This window comes from Nerophis ophidion, linkage group LG19 (genome assembly GCF_033978795.1).
Source record: "Nerophis ophidion isolate RoL-2023_Sa linkage group LG19, RoL_Noph_v1.0, whole genome shotgun sequence".
Classification (NCBI taxonomy): domain Eukaryota; kingdom Metazoa; phylum Chordata; class Actinopteri; order Syngnathiformes; family Syngnathidae; genus Nerophis; species Nerophis ophidion.
Genome location: NC_084629.1, coordinates 42,128,302 through 42,152,087, shown reverse-complemented (window position 1 = coordinate 42,152,087; position 23,786 = coordinate 42,128,302). Strand labels below are relative to the sequence as shown.

Sequence of the window (23,786 nt, the reverse complement as noted above, 5' to 3'; positions counted from 1 at the left end):
CAATCAATCAATCAATCAATCAATCAATCAATCAATCACTTTTCATACATAAAATAAATGCGACGCAAAGTGCTTTACAAAGTTAAAAACAATACCCCGATGACTCAAATCACCTATTATCACACACACACACACACACACACACACACACACACACACACACACACATGCAACTATTTGGACAAATGATTGCATGGCTGAGTACAGAGGAGACACGTGAGTGAACACTATCACAGGAGCCATCATCAGACCATGACATACACTCGATAATGAACCAGCACTGAAGGAGGTAACCTGGTTGAACTAATTACAACTAATTAACATTGTGGAACAGGCATGCAAGTAGGATGAGGAACAGAAAGCAAAAGGTTCTGCAAAACACAGACACCAAACGGGAAATACTACAAAAACAAGAGCATCAGGACATGAATGTTACCAGACAAGAAAATGAAGAACAAAGTCCAAACTCTCGTTTATCATGAATTGATTAACGTGGACCCCGACTTCAAGTTGAAAAACTTATTGGGGTGTTACCATTTTGTGGTCAATTGTACAGAATATGTACTGTACTGTGCAATCTACTAATAAAAGTCTCAGTCAATCAAACAATCATGTGTAATAAGGACACGTGGGTAAGAGAAGCTTGCAAACGAATAATTGACAGCTGTGAATCGGTTCAAATTGTTAGTTCAAAGAGCTGACTCGACTCGTTTGCGAACGTTACAGAATCCATCAGTCTAGAATCATTGCACCAACAGTTCTGCTAACAGTTCTGAGGTGTGTGCTCTATTCCTGTTGGTGACGTACAGTATGAGGGTTTTAAAGTTTTGCTAGAACGACTAACACTGTATGCGTCATGATCCGTTGCCCGAATCATGTTTTTGTTTAGTTAAAGACTCCCTTAGTTCTGTTTCAGCACCCCTGGGTTTGTGTATTGTTGGTTGCCATGGGTGCTGATTATTTTCACCTGCCTCTGGTTAGTGTTCGGGAGGCTCTCCTGCTCCCGGGCACTAATCAGAGAGCTATTTGTTCCTGCTTTTTGCCAGACTGAATCTGGCTGTCTGGTTTACTCTATGCAACAAGTCGTGAATGCCTTTTGTGATTCCTGTTTTTGGACTAAGCTTCGCCATAGCTATCGGCACACTCTTCTGACTAATTTATGGTAAACAAATCATTCCCTTACCTGCACACTGCCTCTGGAGTTCCGTCTGCATCCTGGGGAAACCATCTGCGCAATGTGGTCATTAAATATAAATTCAACTATCAATACAATATGAGCTGCACAGCAAATGCAACAGTTGATTGCTCTCAGCTTCTCGGGTGTGAAAAATGTCCCACTGTTTTACTTGTTTCGAGGAAACAAAAAAAAGAAAGCACCGACGTGTGTACAGTATGTGCGTGCTATAGTCTATACCAGGGGCCCCCAACCTTTTTTGCACCAGGGACCGGTTTAATGTAGGCATTATTTTCACGGACCGGCCTTCCACGTGTAGCAGATAAATAAATCAAATAAGTGCATGAAAAATGTATACATGAAAAAACTCACCAAAACATTTAATTAGTGGGAGCCCCTGGCCTTTTGTCTTTGCAAAGAAGCTCTGCATAGACTTTTTTTTTTTTTTTTTTAATAGTAGGCTTTGTTTTGGTTTTAGTATCTGATGGGTTATAAGTGATAAGTGAAAGTAGGGCTGGGCGATATGGCCTTTTTATAATATCTCGATATTTTCAGGCCATGTCACGATCCATCCATCCATCATCTTCTGCTTATCCGAGGTAGGGTCGCGGGGGCAGCAGCCTAAGCAGGGAAGCCCAGACTTCCCTCTCCCCAGCCACTTCTTCTTGCTCTTCCCGGAGGATCTCGAGGTGTTCCCATGCCAGCCGGGAGACATAGTCTTCCCAACGTGTCCTGGGTCTTCCCCATGGCCTCCTACCGGTTGGACGTGCCCTAAACACCTCCCTAGGGAGGCGTTCGGTTGGCATCCTAACCAGATGCCCGAACAACCTCATCTGGCTCCTCTCCATGTGGATACATGATACACGATGTAATAATAATAATACATTTTATTTATAAGGCGCCTTTCTGGGCACTCAAGGACACTGTACAAAATCAAAACAATAAAATCCATCCATCCATCCATCCATCATCTTCCGCTTATCCGAGGTCTGGTCGCGGGGGCAGCAGCCTAAGCAGGGAAGCCCAGACTTCCCTATCTCCAGCCACTTCGTCTAGCTCTTCCCGGGGGATCCCGAGGCGTTCCCAGGCCAGCCGGGAGACATAGTCTTCCCAACGTGTCCTGGGTCTTCCCCGTGGCCTCCTACCAGCTGGACGTGCCCTAAACACATCCCTAGGGAGGCGTTCGGGTGGCATCCTGACCAGATGCCCGAACCACCTCATCTGGCTCCTCTCGATGTGGAGGAGCAGCGGCTTTACGTTGAGCTCCTCCCGGATGGCAGAGCTTCTCACCCTATCTCTAAGGGAGAGACCTGGAAACTCATTTCGGCCGCTTGTACCCGTGATCTTATCCTTTCGGTCATGACCCAAAGCTCATGACCATAGGTGAGGATGGGAACGTAGATCGACCGGTAAATTGAGAGCTTTGCCTTCCGGCTCAGCTCCTTCTTCACCACAACGGATCGATACAACGTCCGCATTACTGAAGACGCCGCACCGATCCGCCTGTCGATCTCACGATCCACTCTTCCCCCACTCGTGAACAAGACTCCTAGGTACTTGAACTCCTCCACTTGGGGCAGGGTCTCTTCCCCAACCCGGAGATGGCACTCCACCCTTTTCCGGGCGAGAACCATGGACTCGGACTTGGAGGTGCTGATTCTCATTCCGGTCGCTTCATCAAATTGGCTAAAAACAATAACAACAACAAGAAAGATAGAGAAGAAAATATGATTACAATGAATAAGCAGTCAGGAATAGGTGTGTTTTGAGTCTTGACTTGAGGAAGGATATTGAATCTAAGTTATGAAGGTCTGTTGGCAAAGAGTTCCAAAGATGTGGGGCAGAGCAGCTGAAAGCTTAGTCACCCATGGTGGACAGTTTAAATAAAGGGACAGTGAGATGGATGGATGAAGAGGATCTTAGGGAAGGTGAGGGCGTGGTGACATGGATCAGGTCAGAGAGATATGATGAAGAGAGCTTATGGATGGCTTTGAAAGTGAGGAGAATTATTTTAAAGTGAATACGATGTTTGATGGGTAGCCAGTGGAGTTGCTGCAGAACAGGGGTGATGTGCTCGATTGAAGGGGTTCTGGTGATTTTCCGGGCTGCAGAGTTCTGGAGAAGCTGATGTTTGTGAAGTGACTTGTGAGGGAGACCAAACAGGAGAGAGTTGCAGTAGTCCAGGCGAGAGGTGACCAGGCTATGGACTAATATGGCAGCAGTGTGTGGGGTAAGGGATGGGCGAAGACGAATACTGTTCCGTAGATGAAAGTAAGCAGACCGGGTAATGTTTATGTGGGCTTGAACGAAGAGTGTGCTGTCCAGGATGACACCCAGACTCTTGACTTGGGAGGAGGGGGAGACAGAGGAATTGCAGAGAGTCACGGACAAGCTGTTGGTTTTGGCGAGAATGTTTTTTGTATATAGGATTTCAGTTTTATTACTATTAAGTTGAAGGAAATTGGATGAGAACCACTGCTTGAGTTCACTGAGGCAGTCTGTAAGGGAGGAAGGAGGAACAGAGGCAGTTGGTTTGGTTGAAATGTAGAGCTGGGTGTCATCCGCATAACAGTGAAAATGTATTTTACATTTATGGAAGATATTGCCAAGGGGAAGAATGTAAATGATAAAAAGCAGGGGACCGAGAACAGAGCCCTGGGGGACACCAGAGGAAAATGGGAGAAGGAGGGGATTTAAATGAACAGAGTTGAAGAAATTGAGTGCGGTCGGAGAGATAGGATCTAAACCAGTGAAGGGGTGTGCTTGTGATGCCAATACTGTGCAATCTATGGAGGAGGACAGTGTGTGAAATGGTGTCAAAGGCTGCAGTGAGATCTAAGAGGATTTGGATAGTGACAAGACCAGAATCAGCTGCCAGGAGGAGATCGTTTGTGATTTTTACTAGTGCTGTTTCAGTGCTGTGCAGGAGGCGGAAACCAGACCGGAATTGTTCATATAGGTTATTTAACTGTATTGGTGTTACGGCTGCTGTTTGGAAAGCAGAGGGAACAATTCCAGTAGTGAGAGAAGAATGGATGATCTTGGTAATGAGATGGATCAGTGAGGCGAGGGAGACTTTCACCAAAGCACTAGGGAGGGGATCTAAAAGCAGAGGTGGGTAGTAACGCGGTACGTTTACTCCGTTACATCTACTTGAGTAACTTTTGGGATCAATTGTACTTCTACGAGTAGTTTTCATGCAACATACTTTTACTTGAGTATATTTATAGAGAAGAAAAGCTACGTTTACTCCGCTCCATTTATCTACAATCAGCTCGTTACTCGCTACTTTTTTTATCGATCTATTAATGTTTGTTTTGGTTTTTCAACGTACGATCTACGCATGCCTGCGTTTCACCAATCAAATGCAGTCACTGGTGACTTTGGACCAATCAAACAGAGCCAGGCGGTCACATGACCGTGATACGTAAAACCCGACTTAAACAAGTTGAAAAACTTATTGGGGTGTTACCATTTAGTGATCAATTGTACGGAATATGTACTGTACTGTGCAATCTACTAATACAAGTTTCAATCAATCAAAAGTGCAAAGGAAAAAAGACACTTTTTATTTCAACCGTACTTCACGTCAAAAGCCTAAATACTGATGGCACAGTTCCTGTCTTCACAATAAAAGCGCCGCTCCATCGCGCCTGCGCTAACAAAATAAGAGTCTCCGAAAGCCAATGCAAACAAGCTAGCAAGCTATGGAGTTTGCCGCCAATGTATTTCTTGTAAAGTATATAAAAACGAATATGGAAGCTGGACAAATAAGATGCCAAAAATCAACGACTTTCATGATGTATTAGACGGAAATGATGAACTTATTTTTCTCCTCCATTTGAAAACGTGGACGTTCTAATCAATGCAAGTCATCAGAATCAGGTAATACACCAACTAATATTCTTGTCTTCATGAAAGATAGGAATCTATATGTTAGACATGCATGTATATTCATTAAAACACCTTTAACGTGAACAAAAACGGCAAAATAAATAAATATAAATTTTGTACTGTATATATAAATGTATGTATTTATATATATAGATGATATGTGTGTATATGTATATATGAGGTAGATCACCTCGACTTGGTCATTTATTAAGTAATTGATTAACGTTGAAAAACTTATTGGGGTGTTACCATTTAGTGGTCAATTGTAAGGAATATGTGCTGTACTGTGCAATCTACTATTACAAGTTTCAATCAATCAATCAATCAATCGTTGAATGCCAACTGAGCATATGGTGCTGTTAAGTTATTGTGGCTCAATGTGACATATTTTTTTGGAAGTGTAAACAAACCCGGGAGAAGTCGCGCTATTAAGGTCTGTGTATTCACTGAGGTTTTTGATTGATTGATCGAAACTTTTATTAGTAGATTGCACAGTACAGTACATATTCCGTACAATTGACCACTAAATGGTAACACCCCAATAAGTTTTTCAACTTGTTTAAGTCGGGGTCCACGTTGATCAATTCATGGTAAGGTGTTGCCATGTTTCTGTTAGGCAGATGAAGTCCAGTTTATGGTCAGCCAGGAGATCCTGGACGAGATGTCCTTTGCTCGTGAGTGAGCGGATGTTAAGAAGACCGAAGTTTGCGTGAGCGCTGTCGCTAGGCCGGCTAACACTTTGCGATCGACCCCCCGGCCAATGTTCCGTGGCGGGCGACGAGTTTTGGACTAAATTGATTTTATTGGCATGTTTTCACTGAGCTGGTGAATTCTGCGGGACTCACGGTGGATGCATCTTCGGTTAGGCTGCTAGAATATGTCCGAATGGTGGTGAAGCGTCACTGGCTGGGGACGAAACAGCCCAGAACGGAGTCGCAGGAGGTTGGCAGCAGAATAGAATAGAATAGATTGAACATTATTGTCATTCTATTTGCATATAACGAGATTAAAGACTCCAACTTAAGGTGCGGTAGTGGGAACAAATATGGGGTGAAATAAAGGACATGAGGTAAAAAAGAAAAACTAACAATTGAAATAAACAGACTACTATCAGAGGTGGGTAGAGTAGCCAGAAATTGTACTAAAGTAAGAGTACTGTTACTTTAGAGATTTATTACTCAAGTAAAAGTAAGGAGTAGTCACCCAAATATTTACTTGAGTAAAAGTAAAAAGTATGTTGTGAAAAAACTACTCAAGTACTGAGTAACTGATGAGTAACCTGTTCGTTTAATGATTACGGCAACAAATAATGTACAAAAACATAAAAAATAGTAATGAGCAAATTCAGAGCCAGGAATATCTCTTAAGAAACTAAAACAATATTATATATTAAATAATAATACATTAAAATAAAAAAAATTAAGGCAAATTGAGCCACAATAACTTAACAGCACCATAGCCTCAGTAGGCATTGATTGATTGATTGATTGATTGATACTTTTATTAGTAGATTGCACAGTACAGTACATATTCCGTACAATTGACCACTAAATGGTAACACCCCAACAAGTTTTTCAACGTTAATCAATTACTTAATAAATGACCAAGTCGAGGTGATCTACCTCATATATACATACACACACATATCATATATATATATGTATATATATATATATTTATATTTATTTATTTTGACGTTTTTGTTGACATGTTAAAGGTGTTTTAATAAATATACATGCATGTTTAACAAATAGATTCCTATCTTTCATGAAGACAAGAATATAAGTTGCTGTATTACCTGATTGTGATGACTTGCATTGATTGGAATCAGACAGTATAGTGCTGATACTGTCCAGGTTTTCAAATGGAGGAGAAAAAAAGTTCCTCTTTTCTGTCTAATACATCATGAAAGTCGCTGGTTTTTGGCATCATATTTGTCCAGCGTCCACATTCGTTTTTATACACTTTACAAGAAATACATTGGCGGCAAACTCCGTAGCTTGCTAGCTTGTTTGCGCTGGCTTTCGGAGACTCTTATTTTGTTAGCGCAGGCGCGATGGAGCGGCGCTTTTATTGTGAAGACAGGAACTGTGCAATCAGTCTTTAGGCTTTTGATGGGAATTACGGTTGAAATAAAAAGTGTCTTTTTTCCTTTACACTTTTGATTGATTGGTCGATTGATTGAAACTTTTATTAGTAGATTGCACAGTACAGTACGTATTCCGTACAGTTGACCACTAAATGGTAACACCCCAGTAAGTTTTTCAACATGTCGGGTTCTACGTGTGACGGTCATGTGACCACCTGGCTCTGTTTGATTGGTCCAAGGTCACCAGTGACTGCATGTGATTGGTGAAGCGTAGCTCCTACTTTAAATGCGTGTCTGACAAAATCAAAACAAACAAAACGTGCATTAACAGATCGATAAAAAAAAAAAGTAGCGAGCTGATTGCAGATAAATGGAGCGGAGTAAAAGTAGCGTTTCTTCTCTATTAATATACTCAAGTAAAAGTAAAAGTATGTTGCATAAAAACTACTCTTAAAAGTACAATTTATCCCAAAAGTTACTCAAGTAGATGTAACGGAGTAAATGTAGCGCGTTACTACCCACCTCTGACTACTATACAATAAAAATAATAAGCAATCCTGTACAATATACAACAGACTATAGAAGTACAAAATACTGTAGAGTATACAGAACAAGACAAGAGTACCGAAGTAATAAATAACAATCAGTGTTGGACGTATTGCACTCGAAGGGTAGTATTGCACAGTAGGGTATTAGGGCATGATATTGTATGGAGGTGAATTATTATTATTTGAGTAGAGCAGTCACTGGAGAGTGGACGTGAGTCAAAATAATCCACATCAGCGGGATCCAAACATTTGATCCGGTCATCCACATTGTCATCGTCATTGTCATCGTTCGCCAAACTCCGATGACCAGCAGGTGAGGAATTTCTCAGATTACCATGACAAGACAATCAGTTAAAAGTGAGCATGTGCCAGTTGAGTTCAAAAAGGACCTTCAAAAGCACTGAAAACAACTTAAGGCAAGAGATAAAGCCGATGAGTAGCGACAGCAGCACGGGCCAGCGTTCACTCAACCTTGTTGAATAAGAAAAGGATATCCATCCATCCATTTTCTACCGCTTATTCCCTTTGGGGTGGCGGGGGGTGCTGGTGCCTATCTCAGCTACAATCGGGCGGAGGGCGGGGTACACCCTGGACAAATGTTTTTGGAGGTGGAAGGGGCCTATCTCCAGGTGAAGTGTGAAGTGAATTATATTTATATAGCGCTTTTCTCTAGTGACTCAAAGCGCTTTACATAGTGACACCCAATATCTAAGTTATATTTAAACCAGTGTGGGTGGCACTGGGAGCAGGTGGGTAAAGTGTCTTGCCCAAGGACACAACGGCAGTAACTAGGATGGCACAAGCGGGAATCGAACCTGCAACCCTCAAGTTGCTGGCACGGCCACTCTAACAACCGAGCTATGCCGCCCAGGTGCATGTCTTTGGAGGTGGGAGGAAGTTGGAGTACCTGGAGGGAACCCGCGCAGTCACGGGGGAGAACATGCAAACTCCACACAGAAAGATCCCGAGCCAGGGATTGAACCCAGGACTACCCAGGACCTTCGTATTGTGAGGCAGACGGACTAACCCCTCTCGCACCGTGCTGCCCAGGAAAAGGATATATATCTGGATATTTTGCCCTAGCCTTGAATGAACACTAGATGCATATAATCACAGCAGTATGATGATTCTATGTGTCTACATTCAAACATTCTTCTTCATACTGCATTCATATATGTTACTTTTACACTTTCATGCAGAGAGGGAAATCACAACTAAAAGTGTATTTGCTACAGTTATCAAGCAGTGGCACAAACATTCATGTCATTTCCAAAACAGAAAGTGCAAGATTTTTATAGATTTAAATAGACTCCCTTTTTAGACCAGTTGATCTGCCGTTTCTTTTCTTTTTCTCCTATGTCCCACTCTAACTTGTGGAGGTGGTCCGATCCGGTGGCCATGTACTGCTTGCCTGTGTATCGGCTGGGGACATCTCTGCGCTGCTGATCCGCCTCCGCTTGGGATGGTTTCCTGCTGGCTCCGCTGTGAACGGGACTCTCCCTGCTGTGTTGGATCCGCTTTGGACTGGACTCTTGTGACTGTGTTGGATCCATTATGGATTGAACTTTCACAGTATCATGTTAGACCCGCTCGACATCCATTGCTTTCCTCCTCTCCAAGGTTCTCATAGTCATCATTGTCCCCGACGTCCCAGTGGGTGTGAGTTTTCCTTGCCCTTATGTGGGCCTACCGAGGATGTCGTAGTGGTTTGTGTTGTGGTTTGTGCAGCCCTTTGAGACACTAGTGATTTAGGGCTATATAAGTAAACATTGATTGATTGATTGAAGATTGTCAGAGACATTTCAAAACAACCTATGAGTGCTCTTTTGTGCATGATGTCACTAAGACGACATATCAAAACAACACTAAATTAAAGTGCACTTTTGGTACAGAACGCCATGACAATAGTTTAAAACAACCTATGAGTGCACTTTTGTGCATGATGTCACTAAGACGACATATCAAAACAACACTAAATTAAAGTGCACTTTTGGTACGGAACGCCATGACAATAGTTTAAAACAAATAAAGTGCACTTTTGTGCATGATGTCACTCAAGATATTTCAATAACTATCAAATAGGTGCAAAATAGGACATCAAATAGTGAATGTCCTTCACTATGTGGTAGGTTCCTCTGGACGTTATCTCCTTCTGTTGTGGACTATTTTTTTCATACGGTGTTGTTGTGGAAATTTTTGCCTCTGCTTTTTGTTGGTGTGGAACCGAACAGACATGTTGACATGAGGAGTAAGCACTCTTCATTCTCTAGCAGGTGACTTTTCAAATGATGCTACATTAGCAGTGCTTCTACTTTTTGTAGCAACGCTTTTGCCCCACACTTGACATCTTACGGTTGTCTGTTCAACATATTCCCACTTGAAACCAAACCACCGGCAGACGATGGACCCCCTGCTGTTTTGCTTGGGAATTAATTCTTCCTTCAGTTGTTACCAGACTCACACCTTCTCTCTCTCGTATTACCACTCGCACCACAGCTAAGGTTACCCATGCTGCTACCTCTCTGCTCCGCGAGGGCGTGTACATATGTGACGTATGACGTGATAGTATGTGACGTATGTAAGAAGGTACGCTTGTTTAGTTCTCTGTGAGAAGAGCCTGTAGTGTAATGCCAGCAGCTAAAAGCAACTGCGTGAGAAGGTATACTGTGATATCACCATAGAGTCATTTTCTATATCGCACAGAGACCACCCCGCAATATATCGAGTATATCGATATATCGCCCAGTCCTATAAGAAAGCTACAAATACTTGATATTAATTCCAAAATATTTCTGTGGATTATTTCCATTCTAAAAGTGATGTATTCATATTTTGTGCAGTATTTCATATGTAGATACACTAACGTTTGCTTTTTTGGTCCAATTTTCCATGCGTAAATACATCCGTTATTGCTAACTACTTATGTAATAGGACGATGTGCAATAATAGCGGCACTTTATCTTACTAGGCCAAAGGAGATGTGCATTTTTTTCTTCAGCACAATCATTAACCTACTTAAACCAGGAATTGTGTAAATTCCTGGAATTTGTTTTTCAACTTAGAAAAAAAGGTTGTTTGAATTTCCAAGATGGTGGAAAGTGTGGACGGTGGAATGGTTTTGAATAGGTCAACAAATTTGGAAATGGTGAAAATTTGAAAAATGGCTAATTCATTTTGACTGGGAGAAATTTCCCGGAAAATCTGGAATTCTGAGAAATCTGGGAATTGTTGGAATTTTGTCAAATGAAAGCCCAGGATTCCCGAATAGGCTGAACAGTTTGGAGTTGGAGCGGTTTGAATCGGCTGAAAAATGTGGAAAGTGGAGCGCGTCAAAATTTGAAGAAGAATAAGACTAAATAGATGAATTTTGGTATAGAAAAGCATATGTGTGAATGTTTTGGAGCAGGGGTAGGGCACCTATGGCTCTAGAGCCGGATGTGGCACTTTTGATGACTGCATCTGGCTCGCAGATAAATCTTAGCTGACATTGCTTAACACGATAAGTAATGAATAATTCCGCTGGTAACCACAGTGTTAAAAATAACGTTCAAAATATAAAACATCCCCCTGCATTTTAATCCGTGCTAGCGGGGGTGTGTAATGTAGCCCGGAATAGTTAGGGATGCATGGGATTCTGGGTATTTGTTTATGTTGTGTTACAGTGCGGATGTTCTCCCGAAATGTGTTCGTCATTCTTGTTTGGTGTAGGTTCACATAGGGCTGGGCGATATTGCCTTTTTTTAATATCGCGATATTTTTAGGCCATATCGCGATATGTATTACGATATTTTGCCTTGGCCTTGAATGAACACTTGATGCATAGAATCATCATACTGCTGTGATTCTATGTGTCTACATTCAAACATTCTTCTTCATACTGCATTCATATATGCTACTTTTAAACTTTCATGCAGAGAGGGAAATCACAACTAAGTCAATTGACCAAAAGTGTATTTATTAAAGTTCTAAAGCAATGGCACAAACATTCAAGTCATTTCCAAAACATAAAGGGCAAGTTTGTCAGAGACATTTTAAGTGTCAAATAAAAATGAGTTGCATAACAGGAAATCAAATAGTATTTGTCCTTCACTATGTGGTATGTCACTAAGGTTATGAAATTCTCTTCATTCTCTAGCGAGTGACTTTACAAATGATGCTACATATTAGCAATAATGCTACTTTTTATAGCAACACTTTTTACCCCCACACTTGACAAATTAGGGTTGTCTGTTGGACATATTCCCACTTGAAGCCCAACCACCGCCAGACGATTGACCCCCTGCTGTTTTTATTGGGAATTAAGTCTTCCTTCATTTGTTACCAGATCCGCACCTTCTTTCTCTCGTACGGCTGCGTTAGCAGCTAACATTAGCCACATCGCTACCTCTCTGCCCATTTTTTATTTTTTTTTACCTCTCTTTCCTGCGAGGGCGTGTATGTGACGTGTGACTTATGTAAGCCTGCTTGTCTGCGAGAAAGAGAGACAGGAGAGAGCATGAAGTGTACGCCCGCAGCTAAAAGTCCTGCGTGTGAACGTATATTCGAATATTACGATAGTCATTTTCTATATCGCACAGAGACAAACCCGCGATATATCGTATATATCGATATACCGCCCAGCCCTAGGTTCACAGTGTGGCGCATATTAGTAAGAGTGTTTAAGTTGTTTATATCACAACCCTCAGTGTGACCTGTATGGCGGTTGATCAAGTATGCCTTGCAGTCCCTTTCGTGTGTTACCAAAGGCCACATACTACACATGAACGTCCGGCACGTAGCTAGCATGATGTAAAAACAGTCGCGATGAAATGTTATATAGTACGTTAAAGACATTCTCACCACGTCAAGTCCTTAATATTATAGTCCGAGTGAAATTCGGAGAATGTCAGCCACGGCGGATTTCTGGAAGAGGCACTCAAATCCTGAAACCTCCCGGAATAATGAGAGAGGTCGGTAATTATGCCGCTGAGCCACATCAGAGTGATCAAAGAGCGGCGGGTTGCCGACCCCTGGTCTGGTGGGACTGGCCAAAGATAATGCGGTCGGTTATAAATGATTTAATGTCTCAGTACGGCCCTGTAGCAATGCTGCCACGGACCGGTGGTTGGGGACCACTGGTCTATACCACTCAGCACATACTTTACACACACAAAATAACTTCTACATTGTTTTCTTTTGGTCTCCAGACCGTCAGCGCGCTCGGGAGAAGATGTGGACACAGTCCTGGCACATCTACAAAACATGAAGCTCTTTGAGAACTTTCACCCGCATTTCCTGCAGCAGATCTGCCTGTGTTGCTTCTATGAAAGCTTGGAGAAAGGCATCACAAGTAGGTTCACACTCTCAAACATTTGCCTTTTGTAACATTAATAGGGTCGCTCGTTTTGTTGTTTCTTTCCAGTATATCGCCAGGGAGACATTGGCACCAACTGGTATGCTGTCCTCTCTGGTTCACTGGATGTTCAAGTGTCAGAGACCTCCAGATATCAGGTACAGTACCATTTCTAGTGCTAAATAAAATACTGTAGTTTAGAGTAAATTCAACTAGTTTTTGCATCAGCTATTGTAAACTAATGGTTTGCATAAGGATTAATTTAGCGTGTGTGTTTGGTGTAGGATGCTGTTACCATTTGCACACTGGGGGCCGGCACAGCATTTGGGGAGTCCATCCTGTATGACACCCCCAGACATGCGACCGTGGTCACGCGAGAGTTCAGTGAGCTGCTACGCGTTGAACAGAAGGCCTTCAGGACTTTGTGGGAGGTGAGAGACGGCAAACTTGATGGTCTGCTTGTTTTTTGGACGGTAAAACGTAGCTTTGCATTTTTGTAGCTGCCTGATTGTGTTGCACCGTAGCCGAGTGGTGAGCATGATGACAATGAAGTCAGGAGATTGAAAGTGGAAAATCATGTTGGGTTAATTTCAGACTCTAAATCAAGGATACTCAACTATATTTTTTGGAGCAGGGCTCATTTTAAAAAGCTAAGGACCGCGCTATAGTCTTACTTTGTATTTTTCACAGAACCAGCGCCATATCAATCAATCAATCAATGTTTATTTATATAGCCCCAAATCACAAATGTCTCAAAGGACTGCACAAATCATTACGACTACAACATCCTCGGAAGAACCCACAAAAGGGCAAGGAAAACTCACACCCAGGGGGCAGGGAGAATTCACATTCAGTGGGACGCCAGTGACAATGCTGACTATGAGAAACCTTGGAGAGGACCTCAGATGTGGGCAACCCCCCCCCTCTAGGGGACCGAAAGCAATGGATGTCGAGTGGGTCTAACATGATACTGTGAAAGTTCAATCCATAGTGGCTCCAAGACAGCAGTGAGAGTCCCGTCCACAGGAAACCATCTCAAGCGGATCAGCAGCGTAGAGATGTCCCCAACCGATACAGGCGAGCGGTCCATCCTGGGTCCCGACGAGCGGTCCATCCTGGGTCTCGACTCTGGACAGTCAGTACTTCATCCATGGTCATCGGACCGGACCCCCTCCACAAGGGAGGGGGGGACATAGGAGAAAGAAAAGAAGCGGCAGATCAACTGGTCTAAAAAGGAGGTCTATTTAAAGGCTAGAGTATACAGATGAGTTTTAAGATGAGACTTAAATGCTTCTACTGAGGTAGCATCTCGAACTGTTACCGGGAGGGCATTCCAGAGTACTGGAGCCCGAACGGAAAACGCTCTATAGCCCGCAGACTTTTTTTGGGCTCTAGGAATCACTAATAAGCCGGAGTCTTTTGAACGCAGATTTCTTGCCGGGACATACGGTACAATACAATCGGCAAGATAGGCTGGAGCTAGACCGTGTAGTATTTTATACGTAAGTAGTAAAACCTTAAAGTCACATCTTAAGTGCACAGGAAGCCAGTGCAGGTGAGCCAGTATAGGTATATATGTATGTATATATGTATATAAAGGTATATACAGTACAGGCGTAATATGATCAAACTTTCTTGTTCTTGTCAAAAGTCTAGCAGCCGCATTTTGTACCAACTGTAATCTTTTAATGCTAGACATGGGGAGACCCGAAAATAATACGTTACAGTAATCGAGACGAGACGTAACAAACGCATGGATAATGATCTCGGCGTCTTTAGTGGACAAAATGGAGCGAATTTTAGCGATATTACGGAGATTATACATAATTATGAGATATACATAATGAGCCAGGTCTGGGCAATTATTTTGACTAGGGAGGGGGCAAATTTGGAGAAGAAAATATGTCTGGGGGCCGGTATATCTGATTTTTAGGAACACTAATACAAAACATCACAATAATGTCTGATTAAAAGCTAAAAACGTTATGACAGACCGCATGAAATAACAAAATGGAATTCCATTTTTTTTCCACTGAATGAGACAGCCAGAATGTACATGAAAATAAAGAATGTGGGATTTACAATATTAACTATGAAGGATAAAACACTGAATATTGACAACATATGAACATCACACCCCCTCTCCATCCACATATTTTACAATCAAGCCAAACACAACAAAAATGCAACAAACACAGCAAAATATGAAAGCGAAGGGTAAAAAAAAAAAGCTACAATGTGATATATGTGATATATCACTAAGCTTTACAACTTTTTTGTAAAAATCTCCTTCCACGTCTGTCCCTGACACCCACATTTCACACTCTGTGGAAACACTCCCCACCCACACTGCTTGGTGCCTCCTCTGAGCTGCTGTGACTTACATCACCATAGTAACTACTTACATCACCATAGTAACTACTTACATCACCATAGTAACTACTTACATCACCATAGTAACTACTTACATCACCATAGTAACTACTTACATCACCATAGTAACTACTTACATCACCATAGTAACTACTTACATCACCATAGTAACTCCTTACATCACCATAGTAACTACTTACATCACCATAGTAACTCATTACATGACCATAGTAACTCATTACATTACCATAGTAACTCATTACATTACCATAGTAACTACTTACATCACCATAGTAACTACTTACATCACCATAGTAACTACTTACATCACCATAGTAACTATTTACATGACCATAGTAACTACTTACATGACCATAGTAACTCATTACATGACCATAGTAACTCATTACATGACCATAGTAACTACTTACATGACCATAGTAACTACTTACATGACCATAGTAACTACTTACATGACCATAGTAACTACTTACATGACCATAGTAACTACTTACATGACCATAGTAACTACTTACATCACCATAGTAACTACTTACATCACCATAGTAACTACTTACATCACCATAGTAACTACTTACATCACCATAGTAACTACTTACATGACCATAGTAACTACTTACATGACCATAGTAACTACTTACATCACCATAGTAACTCATTACATTACCATAGTAACTCATTACATTACCATAGTAACTCATTACATGACCATAGTAACTCATTACATGACCATAGTAACTACTTACATGACCATAGTAACTACTTACATCACCATAGTAACTACTTACATCACCATAGTAACTACTTACATCACCATAGTAACTATTTACATGACCATAGTAACTACTTACATGACCATAGTAACTCATTACATGACCATAGTAACTCATTACATGACCATAGTAACTAATTAGATGGCTATAGTAACTAATTAGATGACCATAGTAACTAATTAGATGACCATAGTAACTAATTAGATGACATAGTAAGTAATTAAATGGCTATAGTAACTAATTAAATGACCATAGTAACTAAGTAGATGGCTATAGTAACTAATTAAATGACTATAGTAACTAATGAGATGACTATAGTAACTAATTACATGACCATAGTTACTAATTAAATGACCATAGTAACTAATTACATGATCATAGTAACTAATTAAATGACCATAGTAACTAATTAGATGACCATAGTAACTAATTACATGACCATAGTAACTAATTAGATGGCTATAGTAACTAATTAGATGACCATAGTAACTAATTAGATGACCATAGTAACTAATTAGATGACATAGTAAGTAATTAAATGGCTATAGTAACTAAATGACCATAGTAACTAATGAGATGGCTATAGTAACCAATTAGATGACCATTGTTACTAATTAGATGGCCATAGTAACTAATTAGATGATCATAGTAACTAATTAAATGACCATAGTAACTAATTAGATGGCTATAGTAACTAATTAAATGACTATAGTAACTAATGAGATGACTATAGTAACTAATTACATGACCATAGTTACTAATTAAATGACCATAGTAACTAATTACATGATCATAGTAACTAATTAAATGACCATAGTAACTAATTACATGATCATAGTAACTAATTAAAAACAATAGTAACTAATTAGATGGCTATACTAACTAATTAGATGGCTATACTAACTAATTAGATGATCATAGTAACTAATTAAATGACCATAGTAACTAATTACATGACCATAGTAACTAATTAGATGGCTATAGTAACTAATTAAATGACCATAGTAACTAATTAGATGGCTATAGTAACTAATTAAATGACTTTAGTAACTAATGAGATGACTATAGTAACTAATTAAATGACCATAGTAACTAATTAGATGGCTATAGTAACTAATTAGGTGACCATAGTAACTAGTTATATGACCATAGTAACTAATTATCCATCCGTCCATCCATCCATTTTCTACCGCTTATTTCCTTTGGGGTGGCGGGGGGCGCTGGGGTCTATATCAGCTACAATCAGGCGGAAGGCGGCGTACACCCTGGACAAGTCGCCATCTCATTGCAGAGTAACTAATTAGATGACCATAGTAACTAGTTAGATGACCATAGTAAGTAATTAAATGAGCATAGTAAGTAATTAGATGACCATAGTAAGTAATTAGATGACATAGTAAGTAATTAGATGACCATAGTAAGTAATTAGATGACATAGTAAGTAATTAGATGACATAGTAAGTAATTAGATGACATAGTAAGTAATTAGATGACATAGTAAGTAATTAGATGACATAGTAAATAATTAGATGACATAGTAAGTAATTAGATGACATAGTAAATAATTAGATGACATAGTAAGTAATTAGATGACATAATAAGTAATTAGATGACATAGTAAGTAATTAGATGACATAAGTAATTAGATGAGCATAGTAAGTAATTAGATGACATAGTAAGTAATTAGATGACATAGTAAGTAATTAGATGACATAATAAGTAATTAGATGACATAGTAAGTAATTAGATGACATAGTAAGTAATTAGATGACATAATAAGTAATTAGATGACATAGTAAGTAATTAGATGACATAGTAAGTAATTAGATGACATAGTAAGTAATTAGATGAGCATAGTAAGTAATTAGATGAGCATTGTAACTACTTAGATGACCAAAGTAGCAAATTAGATGAGCATAGTAACTCATTAGATGACCATAGTAAATACTTAGGGTGAGAGGGGAGCAGTGAACAGCAGCGGCGGCCGCGCCCGGGAATCATTTTTGGTGATTTAACTACCAATTCCAAGCCTTGATGCTGAGTGCCAAGCAGGGAGGTAATGGCTGCCATCTTTATAGTCTTTGGTATGACTCGGCCGGGGTTTGAACTGTTTATAGTGGTCCAAGTTCTTCTGTACAACAGGAGCAAGTGCCGTATTTCCTTGAATTGCCGCCGGGTATATAGTATGCGCCTGCCTGCCTACAATTATTGCCGGGTCAAACTCGTTTCGCAAAATAATTAGCGCATGCTTATTATTACCGCCGGCTCAGGATTAACGCCGGGTCAAACTCGTTTCACCAAATAATTAGCATATGCCGAGAATTACCGCCGGGTCAAACTCGTCACGTCACGAGTGACACTTCACCTGTCATCATTTTCAAAATGGAGGAAGCTGATTTCAATCATTTGAAATCGCATAAAGGGAAGAAGATTAAGAGCTATTCAGTAGGATTTAAGGTCCAAGCTATTGAATATGCTAAAAAGAACAGTAAGCAGCTATGTTTTATTAATATACCGTAGCTGCGTGTGTCAAATATGAGTCATTAAAAGACTCCCGCCTCCTGGTGGTAGAGGGCGCTAGTGATCCTTATTGCAACTACTCTGCTGCAGAAGAAGGGACAACAAGCAGCAAGAGTGAGCAGCGATCCTTTATTTTTTCCTCTCGCTTGCACTTTTAACATGGAGGATTACATATCTAAAATAAAACAGTTTTCTAAACTGGACTTTCAATCGAAGCAGGAGGTAATAAAAGAAGATCTCCATCGAGACAGAGAGACTTTTAAAACTGAAGAAAGATAAGGAAGACTTCTATAAACAAGTTATAGATGCTTTTGATCAGAAGGAGCTGTGCATGGACTTCATTTATAAGTAAAGGTAAGACCATAATAATGTTTTTTTATTAAATGTGCTTTTCATGATGGTATCCTTACATCACACTCAAATTTATTGCGCAGGTCTAAATTTACCGCATGCCTTTGGTAAGCGCCGGAGTGAGAAGAGGTTTTAAAATAATTAGCACGTTTTGAAGTGAACTGGGGGGAGGGGCAACATGGTGTCATTCCTGTGCTGCATTTGGCCCCGGGGCCATCGGTTGAATAGTCCTTAATTGTCCATAGTTGTAAATGTGAGTTATTTTGTGTGTGCCCTGTGATTGGTCCGCTGGGCTAGGCTCCAGCACACCTGTAACCCTCCTACAAGACATGAAAGGATGTTTTGTGTGGGTTTCAAATACTGAGGTGAGGTGAACAGCTGTTGACTCATTCAGCCACTAGGGGGCGCGAGTACTCAGTAGTTGTGTGTCCATGTAGCCCAGGGGTGTCCAAACTTTTTCCACAGAGGGCCGCACACGGAAAAATCAAAGAATGCGGGGCCATTTCTATATTTTTCATTTTCAAACCATAAAAAAATATATGGATTTTTTTTTTTAATCCTTAGGGCTCCTGGGGAGCATAGAGGGTCTCAGTCACTAAAATGTTAAAAATAAGCCAAATTATTATTATTATTATTTAATGCTTACAGTAAATCTCTATATCAACTTGAGGTTGATATAAAGTCAAACAAATAAGGTTTTATGCCTTTTCTGTCAGACATCTTTGTTTTTTATAGTAAAACTGAAATATGCAGTATTTAGTACTTTATTGATTCCTTCTGGAGAATTCCTTTATTTAGCAATTAAAGCCCTCAAAGATCAATAATGCAGGGCACCATTGATTTTAATTATTTAATATTTTTGAGTAATCACAGTGAAAAGTTAAATAAAATCCTACTAAATATATTTGAGATCCGAAAGGTTCCCCACTCATAAAGTGATGCATTTTTATTAGTTTTTTAAAAAACTTTTAACACTTAAATTTCAAGATCAACTTCCGATTTATCTATCGATTTTAAGTTTGAACTATTATTTTGTTTGATTTATGCTTTTTTGTCAAAACTTTGATGTTTTTATATGGCAACCACACAACATATGCAATATTTTTCCACATACAACATTTTAAAGTGATATTTTTTATGCAATAGTTTATGAAAACATAGATTTTTTTTGTGAGCAGTGGAAAAAAAAGAAAATAAAGACAAAAGGAAAAAAACTGCCTGCATGGCAGCTTTGTGTCAACATTGCCACTTTTTCTCTTTAGATTTCACCTCATTCCACTTTTTTTTTTAAATGTTTTTTTTTAAATTTTTGCAATACTATGAATTTTGCAATTTTTGCAGAATGTGTGGCGGGCCGGTAAAGGATTAGCTGCGGGCCGCAAATGGCTCCCGGGCCACACTTTGGACACATCTGATGTAGCCTATTGTGTCCATGTGTGCACACCACTGGACTATTTATTTTCATATTTAGATGGCCTTGCATTTTTGAAGGTTAATTCAATCAATCAATCAATCAATGTTTATTTATATAGCCCCAAATCACAAATGTCTCAAAGGACTGCACAAATCATTACGACTACAACATCCTCGGAAGAACCCACAAAAGGGCAAGGAAAACTCACACCCAGTGGGCAGGGAGAATTCACATTCAGTGGGACGCCAGTGACAATGCTGACTATGAGAAACCTTGGAGAGGACCTCAGATGTGGGCAACCCCCCCCTCTAGGGGACCGAAAGCAATGGATGTCGAGCGGGTCTAACATGATACTGTGAAAGTTCAATCCATAGTGGCTCCAAGACAGCAGTGAGAGTCCCGTTCACAGGAAACCATCTCAAGCGGATCAGCAGCGTAAAGATGTCCCCAACCGATACAGGCGAGCGGTCCATCCTGGGTCCCGACGAGCGGTCCATCCTGGGTCTCGACTCTGGACAGTCAGTACTTCATCCATGGTCATCGGACCGGACCCCCTCCACAAGGGAGGGGGGGACATAGGAGAAAGAAAAGAAGCGGCAGATCAACTGGTCTAAAAAGGAGGTCTATTTAAAGGCTAGAGTATACAGATGAGATTTAAGATGAGACTTAAATGCTTCTACTGAGGTAGCATCTCGAACTGTTACCGGGAGGGCATTCCAGAGTACTGGAGCCCGAACGGAAAACGCTCTATAGCCCGCAGACTTTTTTTGAGCTCTAGGAATCACTAATAAGCCGGGGTCTTTTGAACGCAGATTTCTTGCCGGGACATACGGTACAATACAATCGGCAAGATAGGCTGGAGCTAGACCGTGTAGTATTTTATACCTAAGTAGTAAAACCTTAAAGTCACATCTTAAGTGCACAGGAAGCCAGTGCAGGTGAGCCAGTATAGGTATATATGTATGTATATATGTATATAAAGGTATATACAGTATAGGTATATATGTATGTATATATGTATATAAAGGTATATACAGTACAGGCGTAATGTGATCAAACTTTCTTGTTCTTGTCAAAAGTCTAGCAGCCGCATTTTGTACCAACTGTAATCTTTTAATGCTAGACATGGGGAGACCCGAAAATAATACGTTACAGTAATCGAGACGAGACGTAACAAACGCATGGATAATGATCTCAGCGTCTTTAGTGGACAAAATGGAATTCATTTGAGATAAACTACTATTTTCCAATTTGACCACGACGGAGAGCAAGTACACTCTCATTGTGTTGTTAACTATCCACAAGAAAACAACACATGGGTGCCACACATTCTGTACTTCAGGGGCGGTTCTAGGCATGCTTATATGAGGGGGCAGTCAGAAATGTGAAGGGGGCATCATGTGTACACATCATGCTCCAGCACTTTTTTTTCTGTGCTTATAGTAACGATGCTTTCTTCATTGAAATGGGTCTTTAGCTATGTGTCCAACCCCAACTTGGAGTAGTGGATTGCACTTTGTCAGGCCTCTACCTTCAGACCTGTCCAACTTGGGTGTCCCACCTGAAGACTAAGCTCCTGCTGGTATAGCTCTTACGGTCACTGAGGCACGCAAACCCCCTGACCACAATAAGGTGGCAATCCCTCAGGGGGGGAAACTGAAAAATAAAAATAAATGAATAAAATAAAATAAAACATCCTTCATCCAGATTTTATCAACCAACCGCATAACATTTATCCTAACTGGATGGCCTAACTCTCAAATAAATTTTGACCCAAAGTAGGACTTCACACACTAGTCAATATTTACAAAACTGAAAGGTGGTCTGATGAATAATGATAAAAAAGAATCTCAAACTAATTTATAAAACAAAACGTGGGCACTCATTTGGGCACAAAATTAATTCACTCCAATATATGTGTGTTGCCCACTTGCTTGTAAATTGATGAAAACGTCTGTGTTTTTGTTTTTAGGTGTCTTGGTCATATCAAATGAAACTTATAATTTGTTTATTTAAAAAGGTAGATTGAAACATTAAAGGTTGACTATGTAGACTTACAAGAAAAACTACCGAAAAAGAATTTCAGCAGTCGATTGCCAGACCGTTGCTAAGTAAAACGGGCCGTTGCTAGGGACTGCGCTCTGAACAGAGGACAGCAGAGGAGGACTGCTAAGCAGGATATATACCTTATGTTTCATTTTTACCCTCATTAACAGCATCATAAATGACTTGTAGCTTGTTACAGGGACAGTGGAGGCTCTCTGCCTTCCAAACCACTGCTGCTCAGAGCCTCCGCTGTCACTGCTCTCGTCAAGTTGTGAAAAAAAAAAAAAAAAGAAACTCCGTAGCACCGAAAGTCCGCGACGATAAACGTGTTTATGACAGGTCAGACTACACAAATACACCCATCCTAACAAGTATATGATAAATGTGGACAACTTTTCCTTTTCTTTTACTTTCATAATGCAACAGTGATTGGATGTTTACTGAGGGCTGAGGGGTGTGTGCGGGTGTGTGTCTGCTGCGCAGCCTGTGGAATGTTGAATACACGCACAGCGGCGGGAGGGATGAGAGGGAAGCCGACACTACTATATCGTGTGTGTCCCTTTTACGGCGGATTTTTCCGCTAGTGCAGATAATTTTGTCAACTTGTAATGTAGTAATTTTGTGAGTTTATTAAAATTTACTTTCTCAAATTTTGATTTGAGGGGGCTCGACATTTATTTAAGGGGGCTCTGCCCCCTCTTGCCCCTGCGTAGAGCCGGCCATGCTGTACTTACAAGCATACTTCCATAATGTATTATTATTGCCCTCTTGCACTGCTCCCACCTAGCTACACCGTATATGCCGTGCTAAACCCCAACAGTTGCTGCTGAATGTTTTGAACGCACCAGCTTTAATGTCAACACTTGACATGATGCAGCTTCCTACACTGCTTTTATTTTCCACCGACTGAGTTTGACTCTTTCCTTGCAGCCTTGGAAGTGATAAAAGTGTGGCCAAGGCCTGGTTGTACAAGCCAAAGCGTGGGTGGTTTAAGAAGGGTCTTGTTGGCGGCGTAATTCGTCCCTTGTTCTTATTTTATGCTGTTTACTCTCAGCTTTCAGGTGTTGGCCACAAGATAAAAGTAATGAGCTTTCGAGACAGTAAAAGCTTCTTTGTGTGAAATGTTTTAAATCATCTTATTTCCAGCCCAATGACAGACTGGTTCTATTTCCACATGCAAAGTTATGCATGTTACTAAAGACCTGCCATTGAAGGATTCATACTTATCTGTGAGCTGCTGCCCTCATTTTG

The 23,786-nt window shown here is 40.5% G+C and overlaps 1 protein-coding gene across 1 annotated transcript in view; it reads left to right on the top strand.

Moving 5' to 3' along the window:
• The window catches only part of rapgef4a (Rap guanine nucleotide exchange factor 4a), a 121,665-nt gene that overhangs the window by 6,110 nt on the left and 91,769 nt on the right, over positions 1-23,786 (top strand). The window contains exons 2-4 of the mRNA XM_061880025.1: positions 12,892-13,034; positions 13,107-13,195; positions 13,322-13,468. Coding sequence (XP_061736009.1) covers positions 12,892-13,034; positions 13,107-13,195; positions 13,322-13,468 — 379 coding nt within the window. The remainder of the gene's footprint in view (positions 1-12,891; positions 13,035-13,106; positions 13,196-13,321; positions 13,469-23,786) is intronic.